This window comes from Gekko japonicus, unplaced genomic scaffold (genome assembly GCF_001447785.1).
Source record: "Gekko japonicus isolate JY-2015 unplaced genomic scaffold, Gekko_japonicus_V1.1 scaffold955, whole genome shotgun sequence".
Classification (NCBI taxonomy): Eukaryota; Metazoa; Chordata; class Lepidosauria; order Squamata; family Gekkonidae; genus Gekko; species Gekko japonicus.
The window spans coordinates 425,130-441,396 of record NW_015163631.1 but is presented as its reverse complement, the minus strand read 5'-3'; the positions used below and the strand labels follow the sequence as shown (position 1 = coordinate 441,396).

General features: G+C 50.0%; 1 protein-coding gene across 1 annotated transcript in view; it reads left to right on the top strand.

Moving 5' to 3' along the window:
* DDX31 (DEAD-box helicase 31) overlaps nucleotides 1-16,267 on the top strand; it is a 118,450-nt gene that overhangs the window by 88,270 nt on the left and 13,913 nt on the right. The window contains exons 18-19 of the mRNA XM_015407538.1: nucleotides 379-490; nucleotides 6,491-6,665. Coding sequence (XP_015263024.1) covers nucleotides 379-490; nucleotides 6,491-6,665 — 287 coding nt within the window. The remainder of the gene's footprint in view (nucleotides 1-378; nucleotides 491-6,490; nucleotides 6,666-16,267) is intronic.

The window sequence follows — 16,267 nt, the reverse complement described above, 5'->3', positions numbered from 1 at the left end:
CAACATGTAAATGGGTAAAATAACATACGGCTGTGGTGCCACCACAGAGGAGTCCCTGCCTCTCATGAAATTTTGTGCCCAACAACAGAAGGCCCTATAGTGAGCTCTCTCCCCCGCCACCACCCAAATTCTTAAAGAACAGGAAAGTTCATAAAGGTAACGCCGTTTCCATAGATAGGCTCGATGTGAAGGTTTCTGTGCTGGAAAGATGACTGGCAATTTTTCCAAAATAAATCCATGCAACCGGGGTTTCTTACTCCGCCACCACGGCAACCCGGGTTGTTAGTGTCTGACTTCCCTTCTTACAGAATCTCTTCTGAAACTCCTCGAGTATCCTTGCCTGATTCTGTTCTCTCTCCTCCCTCTCCTTCGCTACAGAAACTCCACGGTGCAGACCCTCAGGAAGTGCGGCGCAGAGCCACTGTCTTGCAGACTGAATTTGAGAACTTCGTGCACTCCAACGTGGGAACTGTCCAGCGAGCCAAAAAAGGTCAGCCGCTTGTTCTCTCTAACTTTAAGACGTCGTAATTTCTCATTTCAGTGCAACAGGGGAAGTAAAACCTTTAAAACTTTGTATCAGTAAGCAGTGCAGACATAATTCCGTCTCCCTCTTAGCTGGTTTAAGATATCAAAGCCAACTTCCTGAAGATCACCCCTCCTCCTGAACCCCCCCTCCCCTCACAGCAAGTGAATCCCCCTCTACCGCTGTAACTACATTTAATGGAAACCTTGAATGAACTCTCTCATTGGGATAAAATTATGCCATTTAAGAGACCACACACATTGTGAGTTCCGTGCACTGTTTCCTGCCATTTATGCTGCTTTTCATAAGTTTGCTGATCATAAGAAGGAGCCACTGCAGAGCGGAGAATCCGATTCTGTTCAGCAGCTCTTGGGCATTGGATTTCTGCAGCGCTTCCCACTCACTTTGCCCTTGCACTCATAAGGGCTGGAAACTTGGGTGTTTCCCCCCCCCCAAAGCTGAATTCTGTAGTTTGCACTTTTTCCAAACTCTGGAAGAACTGTGGCATTCACACAGCATTATCATCCACAGTTTACCAGTGAGTAAGCTGAGGCCCAGAAGAAAGCGGTTCTGTGATTTGCAGGAGGTGCCAGTATGCAGGGAGTAAAATCGGGAACCTGTGCCAAAAACCTGCATTTTCCCCCCCTGTTAGCTTCCTGCAGAAGGCAGGGCTTTCCAGCCCCCCCCCCCCCACCTACTTCATTCCCTGCTCTCTGCATATGCAGAACTTCCACAGCCAGCTGGCTCCCATGAACCTCCCTTCTCTTCCTCCTTGGCCCAAGCCGGGGGTGGTGAATAATTAACGCGTGGCGGCTGTCTCTCTCTCTCTCTCTCTCTCTCTCTCTCTCTCTCTGGCTCTTTCCTGCCCTCCTCCTTCATTTGTTGACCCCGGTGGTGTCGATACCAGTGCCGGATCACAGGCTGTCGTCCAAGAGGATTGGCATCTTTTTTACCTAGCCAACCCCGCTCTCAGATCTTTTCAAAAACGAAAGCTCAGCTGGGGAGACTGAGCCATTTGGGACTTCTTAGGAGGAAACGGTGGTTTTCACGCTGGGCTCTGGCGGATCCCGGGGGAAGCCGATTGGGGTTTCTCAGCAAGAGGAGCGGCAGCGGCAAAGAAGCATCCCTTGGAAACAGCTTGCCCGCCGTTACCAACCTAACCCTGCTCTGCACAGCCTCGGGAGACTGTGGGAGGTGCCGCGAGGGGGGGCTGTCATCTCTGTTTGCAGGGCGCAGCAGTGAAGTTCAGCGGGCCAGCAACCGGCACCTTACCTGGACCTCAGAAGACCCCTGTGCGATACACATCAGCCTGCAATAGGATACAGGCAGGTCTGCTAGCTTGAATGGCTCCTTAAGGTTTACAGAATTATGCATGGGATAGAGGAGGCAGAGAAAGAAGTACTTTTCTCCCTTTCTTACAATGCAAGAACTCCATTCCATTTCATTTATTAGCTTCATTGACCCGAGGTCTTAAGCCAAACATGCAAACAACAAATATAAAATGCATTACATAAAATTACAAGAAATTTAGACAGAACGCCTTTACAATAAAAGCTAGTAAACATAATCAGTAACATCAGACCACATTTTATAAACTTCAATGAATTCTATAAAATCCCATGATATTATGGAAATTAGTTTTAAAATTTTAAAATTGTATACAAAAGGTACTCATAACATTTCAAAGCCGCTTTAAAAATAGCACTATTGAAAGATATTTTGCCACCAAGCGAGTCGTTTCAGGGTCCTCATCAGCTAATAGTATGGTTATCACCCAGGGTTCCATAGGGAGGTGATATCTTTGTAAAATAGGAGTAATCCAGCAGGATCTGGGGTCAATCCATTGGTGGCAAAATAACATAAGATGATCTAAGGTAATGCAAGAACTCCATGGAAAGCAAGCACTCCATGAAATTAATGAGCAATAAACTTAGAACAGATAAAAGGAAGCCCTTCACCCAAGTACTGATTAACACATGGAATTCACTGCCTTAAGAAGTGGCGGTGGCTACAAGCATAGACAGCTTCAAGAGGGGATTGGATAAACATATGGAGAAGAGGTCCATGAGTGGCTGTTTGCCACAAGGTCTAGATGGGACACTTTGTCTGGGGCAGTGATGCTCTGTATCCTGGGTGCTTGGGGGGGGGCAACAGTGGGAGGGCTTCTGGAGTTCTGGCCCCGCTGTTGGACTGAATGGGCCATTGGGCTGATCCAACGTGGCTTCTCTTATGTTCTTTAAAAGACTCATAAGGGACACATCTGTCAACTGATTTTAGACATGGTAGTTGCCTAGAACTTCTAGATTCCAAATCCACGTCAAACCAGTTGAATGAAGCACTGGTGGCAGGGCCAGGAAAGGCCTGTCTTCGCTTGAGACCGGGAACAGACAGGTGTTAAAACAGCCCTTCGGTGCTGACACCCCTGCAGGGCCTGCTTCGCTTAGGCCCCGGTTACAGCAACGAAGGTAGTCAGTGTAGGCTCATCCACTGGGCAAGGTGACACCTGCTTCCATCTTCACCATGTCCCCTGATGACCAGTGGCCCTCTAAAGCAGTGACCCAGTGGGAAAGGTCCCAGGAAGCGGAAAGATCTGTTCTCCCAACCTAAGATTTTGGAGAGCTGCTACAGGTCCAAATGGACAACGGTGAGCTACTCGAACTAATGGTCTGACTCTGTATAAAGCAGCTCCCCTGTAGGCCAGAGAGAATAGAAACGCCACCCTAGTGCTTCTCCTGGTTTAATACTGATACTTGGCGTTGAATTTCAATACGCGAGTGCTTAATGTACGTCATCTCCCTAGAAAGGCTGGTCAGGATTTCCCCAGGTGAGAAAGTGAAGCGGAGTCTGAAGAGCAAACCTCCTTTAGACTGTCGGGTGACCTTTGCGCTTCCCTTAAATCCCAAAACATTTGGTGGCTGGGCTGTCCAAGGCTGTATGTCAACCTCCCCACCCTGGGTTTTGCGCAAAGGTAATCTGAACTCCTTGGTTATCAGGCAATCGTGACTTAGTTTACATAATTTATTCCCGGAGCAGGGCAAAAAGTTCTGAAGCATTCAAAAAGAGTAGGAGCTTCTCCTGGGCCATCTTCATGGATTTCCTCACTGGATGTCAGGCTTATCTTCACCCATCTGAATGGCTAGTAATTTACACCTTGTTTGGTTGCTTGCTTTTAACTGAAGCCAGATCTTGGTTGGATAGCTAGTATCAAGTATGCTGCTTCCTTCTGGAGTTGTAAGTATGCTGTCAAGGCTGGCCTCAATGAGAAGCATGGCCTTTTTAGTGGTGGCCCTGGGGCCATGAACTAACTTTCCAGATAGTAGAAGAAGAAGAAGAAGAGATTGGATTTATACCCCACCCTTCACTTGGAGTCTCAGAGCGGCTTACAAACTCCTTTCCCTTCCCCTCCCCACAACAGACCCCCTGTGAGGTGGGTGGGGCTGAGAGAGCTCTGACACAGACTGCTCTTTCAGGAACAGCTGTGCCAGAGCTTGTGACTGACCCAAGGTCACATCAGCAGGCGCAAGTGGAGGAGTGGGGAATCAAACCCGGTTCTCCGAGGTTAGAGTCCACACACTTAACCACAACACCAAACTGGCTCTCCAAGCCGCTAGAAAGAACTAGAAAGCATCTTTGTAGACTTCATATAACGCTGTAGGACCTACTTTCCCCCGAAACCATTTACCATTTACGGGCATCGTAAGTGCCTGCTGCTACTGTTGTTGTAGTTGGTTTATGATGCTTTTAGGTGAGGCTTTTAATGATGCTTTGTTGTGAGCTGTCTCAAGTGGAGGACAGGCAGGATACAGAAAGAGTGGTGCCCAAGTAGGGTGGGTTTTGAGGGAGGTGTCACTTCCAGGTTATGCTCTAGGACAGGGGTGTCAAACATGCGGCCCGGGGACCGGATGAGGCCCCCGGAGGGCTTCTATCAGACCTGCAGTGGAACTGGCTGTCTTCTGCTTCTTCTTCCAGTTCTGCTGCGTCATCGTAAGTTTGCATCTTACAGATACACACCTGAACAGCATACCCAAGATTGCAACAGCACAGACATTTTGGTGCAGTAATTCAGAGCAAGAGGTGTCAGTTATCAGACACTGTTAAATAAACAAAATATTGCAAGAGTGCTAATGTTTTAAGCATGCTTTTTATTTTAAGCAAAAAAACCCCCCTTTGTGTCTGTGTCCTTTATAAAGCCCGCTACCTGGCATTACATTTTATGGCACACATGGCCCGGCCCAACAAGGTCTCATTTATGTCCGATCCGGCCCTCATAACAAATGAGTTCGACACCCCTGATCTAGGAATTTCCCCTCTATGGTCTTTACAAGGAGGACACAGGGAAATCCCTAGAGCATCGCTATGGAGGGAGTTTACCCACCACAAGCAGGCAAAGGGCAGGCCCACACATGCCCCCAAGGACCCTACGTGAACACGGCCTTAGCAAAATCAGGACAGGGCTTTTGGTCCTTCTCCCTTCACCAATGAGGACTAGAAACTTATGGAGGGTTGGAGAAAAAATGATACGCTTAGGCTGTCCTGAGCTATCCGTGTCCTGCGAATGAAGAGTGTGCCAGGTGTGAGTGGCCACCCACGTGCCTCTTGTGTGATAAAGTTAGTTCTGAGTCTGTGACGTGGCGCCCGGCAGTATTGAACAGAACCCTCAGAAAGGTCGGCCCCTTGCCATTTCCCCCCCCCTCCCCACCTTCCAGACTCTCTCTAAAAAATGGATGAGGTGAAATGAGAAGAGGTGCTGCGCGGCGCCCTCCCCTCCGTTACTCCCTCATTGATTGGGAAATGGAGCTCGCTTTGCTCGGCAAACAGAGCTTTGATGGATTCCCAGGGTCCTTCCAGCAACTGATCTCGCTAAAATGACATTTTTATTACTGTTCGTAAACCCCAATCTCCTGCCACCGCTGAGAGATTAGGCTTAAGCTGTGGGCAAACTTGCCGGTCTAGTGCCTCAGCAAGGAAGGGCAAAAGAGGCTGAGGGGGGGTCCCCCCCCCCTGATTTTGATGGTGATGAGGGTGAGGCTGCCCGAGGCCTAGCTGAGAGCAGGGCCCGAGAGAGGGAATGAGAGGCCTGGCCGGTGCTGGTATTCCTGTGAGAGTCCTCTGACACGGATAAAAAACCAAGAACCTCGAGGGAAGAGGGGACTTCAACACTGTCATATGTGAAGATATCGGGTTTTGGCGCTACCCTGGCCGCTGCAGTAGCCGTTCCTAGAGAGGGACAAGGGAAAGAATGTATATGTTGAAGATGTTGATACCTTGCCCTTCTGAGACCCAGTGTGGTGTGGTGGTGATCTTCTGGGACTAGAACTTGCTGTTCAGTGGGCGACCTTGGTCCAGTTGCCCTCTCTCAGACGTGGGCTTTTGGTACAATGCATGCAACCCATGGAGCTGCAGTGGCTCAAGTGGTTAAGACGCTGAACTGCAGGCTGTGGAAGGTCAGTAGTTCAGCAGTTCGAGACCCGGGTGCCGCATGACGGAGGGCGCTCCCGTCTCTAGTTCCAGCTCCTGCCAACCTAGCAGTTCGAAAGCAAGAAATTGCAAGTAGATAAATAGGTACCGCTTTGGTGGGAAGGTGACAGCGTTCCGTGCGCCTTGGTGGTTAGTCATGCCGGCCACATGACCACGGAAACGTCTTCAGACAGCGCTGGCTCTTAGGCTTTGAAATGGAGATGAGCACCGCAACCCTAGAGTCGGATTCGACTGGCTTTTGAGCAAGGGAACCTTTACGTTTATGCAACCCATGATGATCTCACACCTAGATGTGCCGCGTGTGCGTGCTCTTGGGTTATTTCAGTGTATGTGAAGGGGTCTCTGCACATGCTCTGCACATGCTCTTGCCTTTCTTGAGCTAAGCCCCAGCTCAAAGTCAGGATGTCTGACAAGGACAGGAATTTTATCTTCTGTGCAGAGGGAATCCTCAATAACCATTTCTCCTCCTCCCCCCATTTCCCTCCCCAGCTTTGCAGTCCTTCATTCGTTCGTACGCAACATACCCAGCCAGCCTCAAGCACATCTTTCACATCAAGTTGCTTCATTTGGGCCACGTGGCCAAGAGCTTTGGACTTCGGGATGCCCCCAAGAATCTCAGCACCCCCGCTGTTCCAAAGCAGGGGAAGAATCAAAGGAAGAAAAGGTAGGGTGGTTCTCCTTTCGGCTGGCTACTGGGGTCAGCTCTGGGTGGCAGTTCCAATCAAAACAAAAGTGTGCTTTGGTAATGGGGGGGAGGGGTGTCAAATAGACCCTAAAACAGAGGTCACAGAGATTACAAAATTTGTGGGTCGTACTGAGGATGCCATCAGCAGCCAAAAAGCCATTGGCCGTTTATTAAGCATTTCCCTTTGCCAGTTAAGAAACAGAAGCGGCAGTAAAGACACCGGACAGAAAATATTATTTTGTGAATTTCACTCTATATGGTCGTTTTGCTGTCCCATTCACTGCGGTTAGGGCTGCAAATGACCCCAGCATCCTTTGGTGTATACACTGCAGTTCACTAAAATTACAGGAGGGGCATGGGACACCATTGGGCAATTGATCTTGTTAAGATTGAGTAATATGCAGATTTATGGAACTGTGGAAGGTTGCAAGCAGTATTCCTCCTCCACCTCTCCTTGTTAGTTTGAGGCCATGTTTTGTTCAAAGAAACGTCAGTGGGGGAACCAAAAAATAATCAATAAATAACTTTCTTCCTCTCTCACTTTTTCTACTTCTCTTTGCAATTTTTTTCTTTACCTTTCCATTTATGCCGCTCTTTCTTTCTCCACAAACATCTGGGTTGCTTTTCTGGTTCTGATCCCCTCCACGCACACACGCACACACACACTTCATTTCCTAGAGATTCTTTATGTACGCTCAGTCGTTGTCACGTTCAGTCCGCAAGAACTGGCCGTACAATTTAACATCCCCCCCCCCCCCCCCCCATCCTCATTCACAGTTCCCCAACCCGCATCATGTATGACATCTTTAGTTCGGGCCGTACAAGGTACAAAAAAAAAAATTGGAAAAGAAAAGAGAAGTAGGATGGGGGGGGGGGCATTTTTGGCGGTGGGGGGGAAGTTGGCCGAGCGGCATTGTCCCTGCATTGGGAATCCCTGGGGATAGGCTGTGCTTTTCGCTGCCTCCTGCTTCGGCTGACCCACACCAGCAGATGGGCAGCAGGACGGGAATGCCCCAGCGAGCGAGGGGGATTTATCGGGCTTTATTTAGTGAAGAATAGGCTGATTAGCCGATAAAGAGCATGTAAGATGGGCCGGGGCCGGCTTTGATGTCTCGCGGGCCCAGCGGGGAGCGGGGTGGTGACTGACAGCACTGTGTCACCGGATTACAGCAGCCGGCAACAATGCATCTCTCTGTTCCTGAGATGTTGTCACTCCTCTCTTAAGGCACCTCTTTTTATTATTATTAGGGGGTCTGACTCCCCCCCCTCCCCCAGTTATTGTGCAGAAAAGCTTAGGATGCTCTTAGAGCAATGTTGACGAAACTCCTGCTGGCTGGATTCGTTCTGGAAATTCTGAATTAAACATTCGAGGCGTATCTTCAGTTACTCTGCCCCCAGAGATGAGTCATGGGTCTGGTCCAGCCTCTTTATTTGTTAGATTATTGTTCTTCCCCGGGGAGTTTGAAGTGGTACACGGGGCAATACTGTGCCATCCGGGCATAAGCCCGGATGGCACAGTATTGTCCCGTGTACTACCCCAAACTCCCAAGGGAAGAAAATTACCTAATAAATGAAAAAGAGGTTAGACCAGATCCATGATCTGGGCTTTGCTGAGTCCGCTATCCATATCCCAAATTGAAAGTGGGGTTCTGGTTGTTCCAGTGTACAAATGGACCCTGCACTGTGTTCAGTTCTGCAGAGGAAGTGGGGCAATGGGCACACTCCCTTTCTCTTATCAAATATGAAACGGTTCATCCTCCTAGAGCTTCCAAAAGCGAAGCAGTACAGTCTCCTGCCAACCGAGCAGTTCGAAAGCAAGAAATTGCAAGTAGAGAAATAGGTACCACTTCGGTGGGAAGGTAACAGCAGTCCTTGCACCTTGGTGTTTAGTCATGCCGGCCACATGACCACGGAAACATCTTCGGACAGCGCTGGCTCTTCGGCTTTGAAACGGATTCGACTGGCTTTCGAGCAAGGGAACCTTTACCTTTTACCTTTACAAGTTTAGTGCCAAAAGAATCAGATGATTAACAGTTTGGTGTAGCAGACTCTAATCTGAGCGAACCGGGTTTGATTCCCCACTCCTTCTCATGCAGCTGCTGGTGTGACCTTGGGTCTGTTACAAGTTCTTTCAGAGCTGTTCTCTCATGAGCAGTTCTCGAAAGAGCTCTCTCAGCCCCACCTGAGAGGTGTAAGGGAAAGGAGATTGTAAGACACTCTGAGACTCCTTCGGGTAGTGAAGGACGGAGTATAAATCCAATATCCTCTTCTTTATTATCCCTGTGGGTATAGAATGCTCTGCCATAGTGCTTTCACTCCAGATCCTTGTTTTTTTTCATTGTCAGGATTCCATCCTGCACAATTCCAAGTAACGACAGCCTCTGAGCACGTGCAGAGAGCGTTTCCTTCACAGTGTGTTGAGCCCCTGAATGTCAGCGATGAAAGTGGGGAAAGAAGATTGTCCAGGGCAGAGCATCCAGCTTCGGAGCTTGGCATTCCAAATTTTTGATCTGGCCGTTGCGAAGTGCAGATTTTTGACCTGTCGCTAAATGAAGTGTATAAGTCCAGGAAGTGGTCAGTCCAAACCCAGAATACAAACTGCATGGCTGGAACCATCTCCTTTGGGGGGGGTATGTTTTGTATTTTTCATGTGTGTGTGTGTGTGCACCTGGAAGTCCTGGCAACCTCTTGTGACTGACCCCTACTGGGGGCCTGGAGGATATTCAGGGAGGTGGCTGAGTAAAGCCTGCCCCCGCCTCCCGACTGCTGGTATTCCGAGGAGGTCTCGCATCCAAGTAATCAGAGTTGACTCTGCTTAGCTTCCGAGATGTGACGAGAGCGGGCTTGCAGGAAGAAGGGAAGGAGCACCGTGAATGCAGCGAGAGCAGGGAGAAAGCCTGACCCAGGCACTTTCGGGGGGGCGGCTGGAAGATAAATGGCATGAAGTGGCCTGGCCTGTTGCAATTAGGAGGCTTCCTCGGTTGCTATCCTTGGAGTTCCCATCTTTTGGCCTGGGCTGACGGCACTTGGGTCTCCAGTGCAAGAATCACTACAGGCTCCACCTTTAACGGTAACTCCTCCAGTTGCAGTTAAGCTACATCAAGGGTCCTCAACATGGTGCCTGGGCATGGCACCCACCAACAAATTCCCTGGCGCCCCCCCCCCCAGTGTTTCTAGAAAATGGGCGGGGCCAGGTGAGGTTTTTAAGAACATACGAACATAAGAGAAGCCCATGTTGGATCAGGCCAAAGGCCCATCCAGTCCGTCACACAGTGGCCAAAAATACCAGGTGCCATCAGGAGGTCCACCAGTGGGGCCAGGACATTAGAAGCCCTCCCACTGTTGACCCCCCCCAAGCACCAAGAAAAAAGAGCATCACTAGCCCCAGAGTCCCTATCTATACCTTGTGGCTAATAGCCACTGATGGACCTCTGCTCCATATGCCTATCTAATTCCCTTTTGAAACCGTCCATGCTTGTAGCCGCCACCACTTCCTGTGGCAGTGAATTCCATGTCTTAATCACTCTTTGGGTGAAGAAGTACTTCCTTTTATCCGTTCTAACCCGACCGCTCAGCAATTTCATGGAGTGCCCACGAGATCTTGTATTGTGAGAAAGGGAGAAAAGTATCTCTTTCTCTACCTGCTCTTTCCCATGCATAATCTTATAAACCTCAATCATGTCACCCCTCAGCCGTCGTTTCTCCAAGCTAAAGAGCCCCAAGCGTTTTAACCTGTCTTCATAGGGAAAGTGTTCTAACACTTTTATCATTCTGGGCATCTAATCGGCCATAGAAGACCTGATAGGGCTGTGCATGTTTTTTAAAGACGTCTCACCAGCGGCTTCTACCACAGTGCTGGTTTTATTCTCTCACTCCTCTTTCCCAGGGTGTTTTTAAAAACCATCCTCCTTTTTCCCCAGACTTGGGCTTCTTCTGTGTTGTTATTGTTTTTTAATTATTTAAAATCAGATCCCCAAACCAAAAAAAAGTAAGAAAATGTAACAATCATGGCTGCGTGTGTGTGTCTCGCTCTGCCTCCCACGGCAGCCCTTTTTGCGCTTGAGCCCACCACCCTGTCTCAGAATTCCAGAGGTGCCCGTGGGCTCAGAAACGTTGGGGTCCCCTGTGCGAAACATTCCAAACCGAGCAGCTCTGCACAGGGGCACGTTGCATACACACACGCAGGCGCACCCCAGAGGGATCCCGTCGGCAGGCCCCAAGCCACCCTCTGGGCTGGTTTTGCCACGTAGTGATGTTGCCAGAGGTCATTTCGTAGAAAAAGAGGTGCAGGAGCTCATTAGCATAACTCATTAGCATAACTTATTTACATATGCCACACCCCCTGACATCACCGGAAGTGTGTCAGAAGGCAACACCCACCGCTCAGGCTCCACTGGACTGTTTTGGGTTGCTAGCTATTGGGGGGAAGGGGGGACGTGCAGATCTGTCCTCACAGAGGAGGGAGAGTGTGTACCTGAATAAAACTTGGTCTTCAAGGTGCCACTGGACTGTTTTGGACCGGGGGGCTGGGGGGAGCTCTGCAACTTACCTGGCTGCTGCTTGCTCTGACTGAGGGCTGCTGGGAGCAGGGGGTGGGGCTTGTTGCCTGGGCTCTTTACTGCCGGAGCTCCGCTCCTGTGCACTCCTGCAGGAAATGACCCCTGGATGTTGTCCCTCTTCTGTTTTTGTTTTTTCTTTTTCTTTTGGCCTCACAGCATCCATTAACTTATACAGGAGAAAGTAATGCATTGGATCTCCCATGAGTGGTGAACTAAAGGTAAAGGTTTCCCTTGCTCAAAAGCCAGTCAAATCGGACTCTAGGGTTGCAGTGCTCATCTCCGTTTCCGAGCCGAAGAGCCAGCGCCGTCCGAAGACGTTTCCATGGACATGTGGCAGGCATGACTAGATGCCGAGGTGCACGGAATGCTGTTACCTTCCCACCAAGGTAAAGGTAAAGGTAAAGGTTCCCTTGCTCGAAAGCCAGTCGAATCCGACTCTAGGGTTGCAGTGCTCATCTCCGTTTCAAAGCCGAAGAGCCAGCGCTGTCCGAAGACGTTTCCATGGTCATGTGGCCAGCATACCTAAACACCAAGGCGCACGGAACGCTGTTACCTTCCCACCGAAGTGGTCCCTATTTATCTACTTGCGATTTCTTGCTTTCGAACTGCTAGATTGGCAGGAGCTAGAACTTGCGGCACCCGGGTCTTGAACTGCTGAACTACTGACCTTCCACAGCCTGCAGTTCAGCGTCTTAACCACTTGAGCCACCGCAGCTCCTTCCCACCAAACCGGCACCTATTTATCTACTTGCAATTTTCTTGCTTTCGAACTGCTATGTTGGGAGGAGCTGGGGCCAGAGACAGGAGCTCACTCCGTCATGCAGCACCAAGTGCCATTGAACTGCCGAATTACCGACCTTCATCTTAACCTCTGAGCCACCATAGCCCCTAAAAGCAACTACCGCTGTTTTTGCCCAGTTCTGCTATAAACTAAACCAGTATAAAAGTTCCATTGTATACCAGTCCCCAATCCCTTGATACAAATGCCTTCCAAAACGTTTCTGTTTTGCACATTCTGTGAAAATAGTAGAAGCACAGGGGCCTTCCTGACCAACTCGGGCAGACCGTTCCCCGACGTGGGAGCAACCACCGAGAATGTTTGTGAATTGGCAGTTGCCGGTCTTACCCATGTGCAGGATGGCGCCCTCGGATGGCTTTGCTCAGATGAGCAGAGCTGTCACAGCAGAGCGCAGCAGGAGAGACGGTCCTGCAGAAATGTGGGTCCGAGGCCATTAAGGGCTTCGAAAGCAAGAAATTGCAAGTAGATAAATAGGTACCACTTCGGTGGGAAGGTAACAGCGTTCCGTGCGCCTTGATGTTTAGTCATGCCAGCCACATGACCACGGAAACGTCTTCGGACAGCGCTGGCTCTTCGGCTTTGAAACGGAGATGAGCACCGCAACCCTAGAGTCAGATTCGACTGGCTTTCGAGCAAGGGAAACCTTTACCTTTTACCTAGGGGACAACCAAAACCTTGAGCTTAACACTGTCGCTGATTGGTAACCAGTGTAGCATCTGTAGAAAAAGTGTGACGTATATGATTGGCCCAGCACCAGCTAAGTTTGGTGTGATGGTTAAGAGTGGTAGACTCTAATCTGGAGAACCGGGTTTGATTCTCCATTCTTCCTCCACATTAAGGCAGCTGGGTGACCTTGGGTCAGTCACAAGTTCTCTCAGAGCTGTTCTCTCAGAGCTCTCTCAGCCCCACCTACCTCCCAGGGTGTCTGTAGTGGGGAGAGGAAGGGAAGGTGATTGTAAGCTGCTCCGAGACTCCTTTGGGTAGTGAAGAGTGGTATATAAAACCAACTCCTACACCTCCTCTTCTATCCTGAGGTCTTTACGCTTACTTGAGAATCTCAGTTTTCGTTTTTTTAAAAATACTGCAGGCCTGAAAACATATCAGTGGCCCCTGCTGAAGTCTTGGAAGCTGGACGGGGGTGGGGGGGGGGATGAGAAAACTTCCCAGAGGTTGGAGGAGGGGCTTTAGTTACCTCTATGTTGCAGGGGGCCCCCCCAAAAAAAATCAAAATCCTAAATATTGGTACATAATAGCAGGATTGCAGAATAAATCATGCAAAAACAAAGGGAAACGTACACATTATCAACATATTTAACAATGGGCTGCCTTATTGCAGGACTTTGAGGGCCTTTTCACTGAGCAGGAGGCTGGCCCTCCAGGGGCAAGAGGCCATCGTCACATGAAGTTGCCATACTGAATCAGACCATTGGTCTATCGTGGTCAGTATTATCTACTCAGACTGGCAGCAGCTCTCCAGGGTCTCAGGTAGAGGTCTGTCCCATCCCCTACCACCTGATCCGTCTAGGAGCCAGTTTGGTGTAGTGGTTAAGTGCGCGGACTCTAGTCTGGGAGAACCGGGTTCGATTCCCCACTCCTCCACTTGCACCTGGCTGGATGACCTTGGGCAAGCCGTAGTTCTGATAAGAGCTGTCCTTGAAAAAGAGCCGTTTCTGTCAGAGCTCTCTCAGCCCCACCCACCTCACAGGGTGTCTGTTATGGGGAGGGGGAGGGAAAGGAGTTTGTCAGCCACTCTGAGACACCTTTGGGTAGTGAAGGACGGGGTATAAATCCAATCTCTTGTCTTCTTCTAACTGGAGATGCCAGGGATTGAACCTGGCCCTTCTGCATGCCAAGCAGATGCTCTACGACCAAGCCACGATCCTGTTGGAGATTGTAACTCTGCATGCAAGAGGCTCTGGGAAGGAAAGGGTTAAGAGAATTCTCTCTCTCACTGGGGTACACTTGGCATTTGGCCCCACCCTCTCATCGGTTAGATGTTGAGCCTCTTTGGCCTTTACTTGCTTTCTGTATTTCATCTTATATAGGAACTCTGTCCTCCTCTCTCTTACTGGGCTTGGAGCCGTAGCAAGTTAACCTTTCTTAAGTTTATCTGTTCACAATGAGTTAAGTGTGCCTACATGAACACGTCATGTAAGATGTGCTTCTATTTTTGTAAGTAAAATTTCTTTCTCTTGTTACCATTGGAATTAGATCAGCTTTGTAATTTGTTTGAACGGCGCTTTTCCCTTAACCGGGAATCGTGGAGGATCAGGGATGCTGCCTGAAGTTTCTGCGCTTCCAAAAAGAAATGAAAAGTTGGTTTGGTTGTTTTTCATTTAACCCAATAGATCCACCCCCGAGGCTGTTAGCTGCGCAAGAGAAAGAGGAGTCGAGAGGCGGACTTCCTTAAGAACACCTTGGGAACTTTGTCTTTGAGGGAGGGAGAGAGAGAGCAGGGAGACAATTATCATCGCTCCCTCCATACCAGACAGGCCCTGGCAGGCAAAGCTGCAGCTGTAGCTCCACCCGGCAAAGCAATCAGCTCGTCAGGAGGAGTCGGTTGGCTGCCAATTTCCTTGTGGCATTTACAGCTTCCTTAATATCACTTAATTAGTGGCAGGCAAAGCTGGAGCCTTGCCCGGGGAGGGATTGCTGCTCTGGTGGCGACGGGCACCGCTTTTTAAAAAATAAAGGCGGGGGGCGGGAGCAGATGGGCCAAGTGGAGAGTCAAAAGAGGGGGTGGTAAAGAGCGAGGAGGAGAGCAGGGGTGAGTGTGGGGCTAGAGACCCCCTATTTCCAAAGGCTCTGTGAACCTCGGCCAGTTTGGTGTAGTGGTTAAGTGCGCGCGGACTCTGATCTGGGAGAACCGGGTTTGACTCCCCACGCCTCCACTTGCAGCGGCCGGATGACCTTGGGCAAGCCGTCGTTCTGTCAGAGCTGTTCTCTCAAGGACAGTCCTCGAAAGAGCTCTCTCAGGCCCACCAACCCACAGGGTGTCTGTTGTGGAGAAGGGAAAGGAAAGGAGATTGTCAGACATGCTGAGTGAAGGGCGGGGTATAAATCCAATCTCTTCCTCCTCTTCTCTTCTCTTCTGCCCATGCTCTGTCCCACTTTACCTTTCCCCCCCAGGCTCCTCCTACAGCCTGTTCCTCTCCTTGTCCCCCTTCTGTTTCCAGTCCTCCCAGCCCAGGTTTCCCTCAGCCTCAGGTCTTCCTGCTTCTTTCTTGGATCTGAACCTCCACGGAGCCCTGCAGTCAAAGGCCTGTGAGACAGGCCGGCCGGTTGTGGCCGTCACTGGCCGAGGCTTTGTCCCCTTAAATGGTGGGTGGTCACTCAGCACAGCGGTTGCCTGGGCCATCCATTTCAGCTCCTCCCAGTTGTTTTCCTGACAAAGGCTTTGGAGTGACTCAGGACAGGCAGAAATTGCAAGTAGATAAATAGGGACCACTTCGGTGGGAAGGTAACAGCGTTCCGTGCGCCTCGGTGTTTAGTCATGCTGGCCACATGACCACGGAAACGTCTTCGGACAGCACTGGCTCTTCGGCTTGGAAGCGGAGATGAGCACCGCAACCCTAGAGTCGGATTCGACTGGCTTTCGAGCAAGGGAACCTTTACCTTTACTTTACCTTATCGGCCATACACAACCACGACCAATGTTCCCTCTAAGCTGTGGAGTCTTGTGAGCAAAAATTCTACTTTGTGAGCTGCTGGCATTAAAGTTGTGAGCGAGCGATTTGGCTGCTGCATAAATCAGTTTACTTTGGAGCCATCCCTTCCTGAGCTAAGACAAAAATGTGTGAGCCGGAGGCTAAAAATCTGTGAGCTAGCTCACACCAACTCAGCTTAGAGGGAACTATGACCACGACTGCAGGAAAGAGAGCAGGGAAATGGAGACATAAGGGGCCTCTCCTGCCCCAAATAAAGACTGAGCTGTAGACCCAGCATCTGAAGAGTTCCGAACCTGCCCCAGTCCCCCCCCCCCGTTTCCATGATCCAGGTTTTTAGAGATTTTGCATTTTCTTGCTTCTAGCTGCTGTTCAGCTGAACAGCTGATTGGGGGGATTACAAGATCTACATTTCTTCTGCTTGGATAGGAAAGCAACCAAGATATTTAGAATGTGATGGGGCGGAGAACACGAGACGTGGAGGGGGGCAGGGAAGGGGTTGTGCCGAAAGGGCACCCTTGCTGTCCATCTGTGGCTTTATGGGACACCCACCCACCC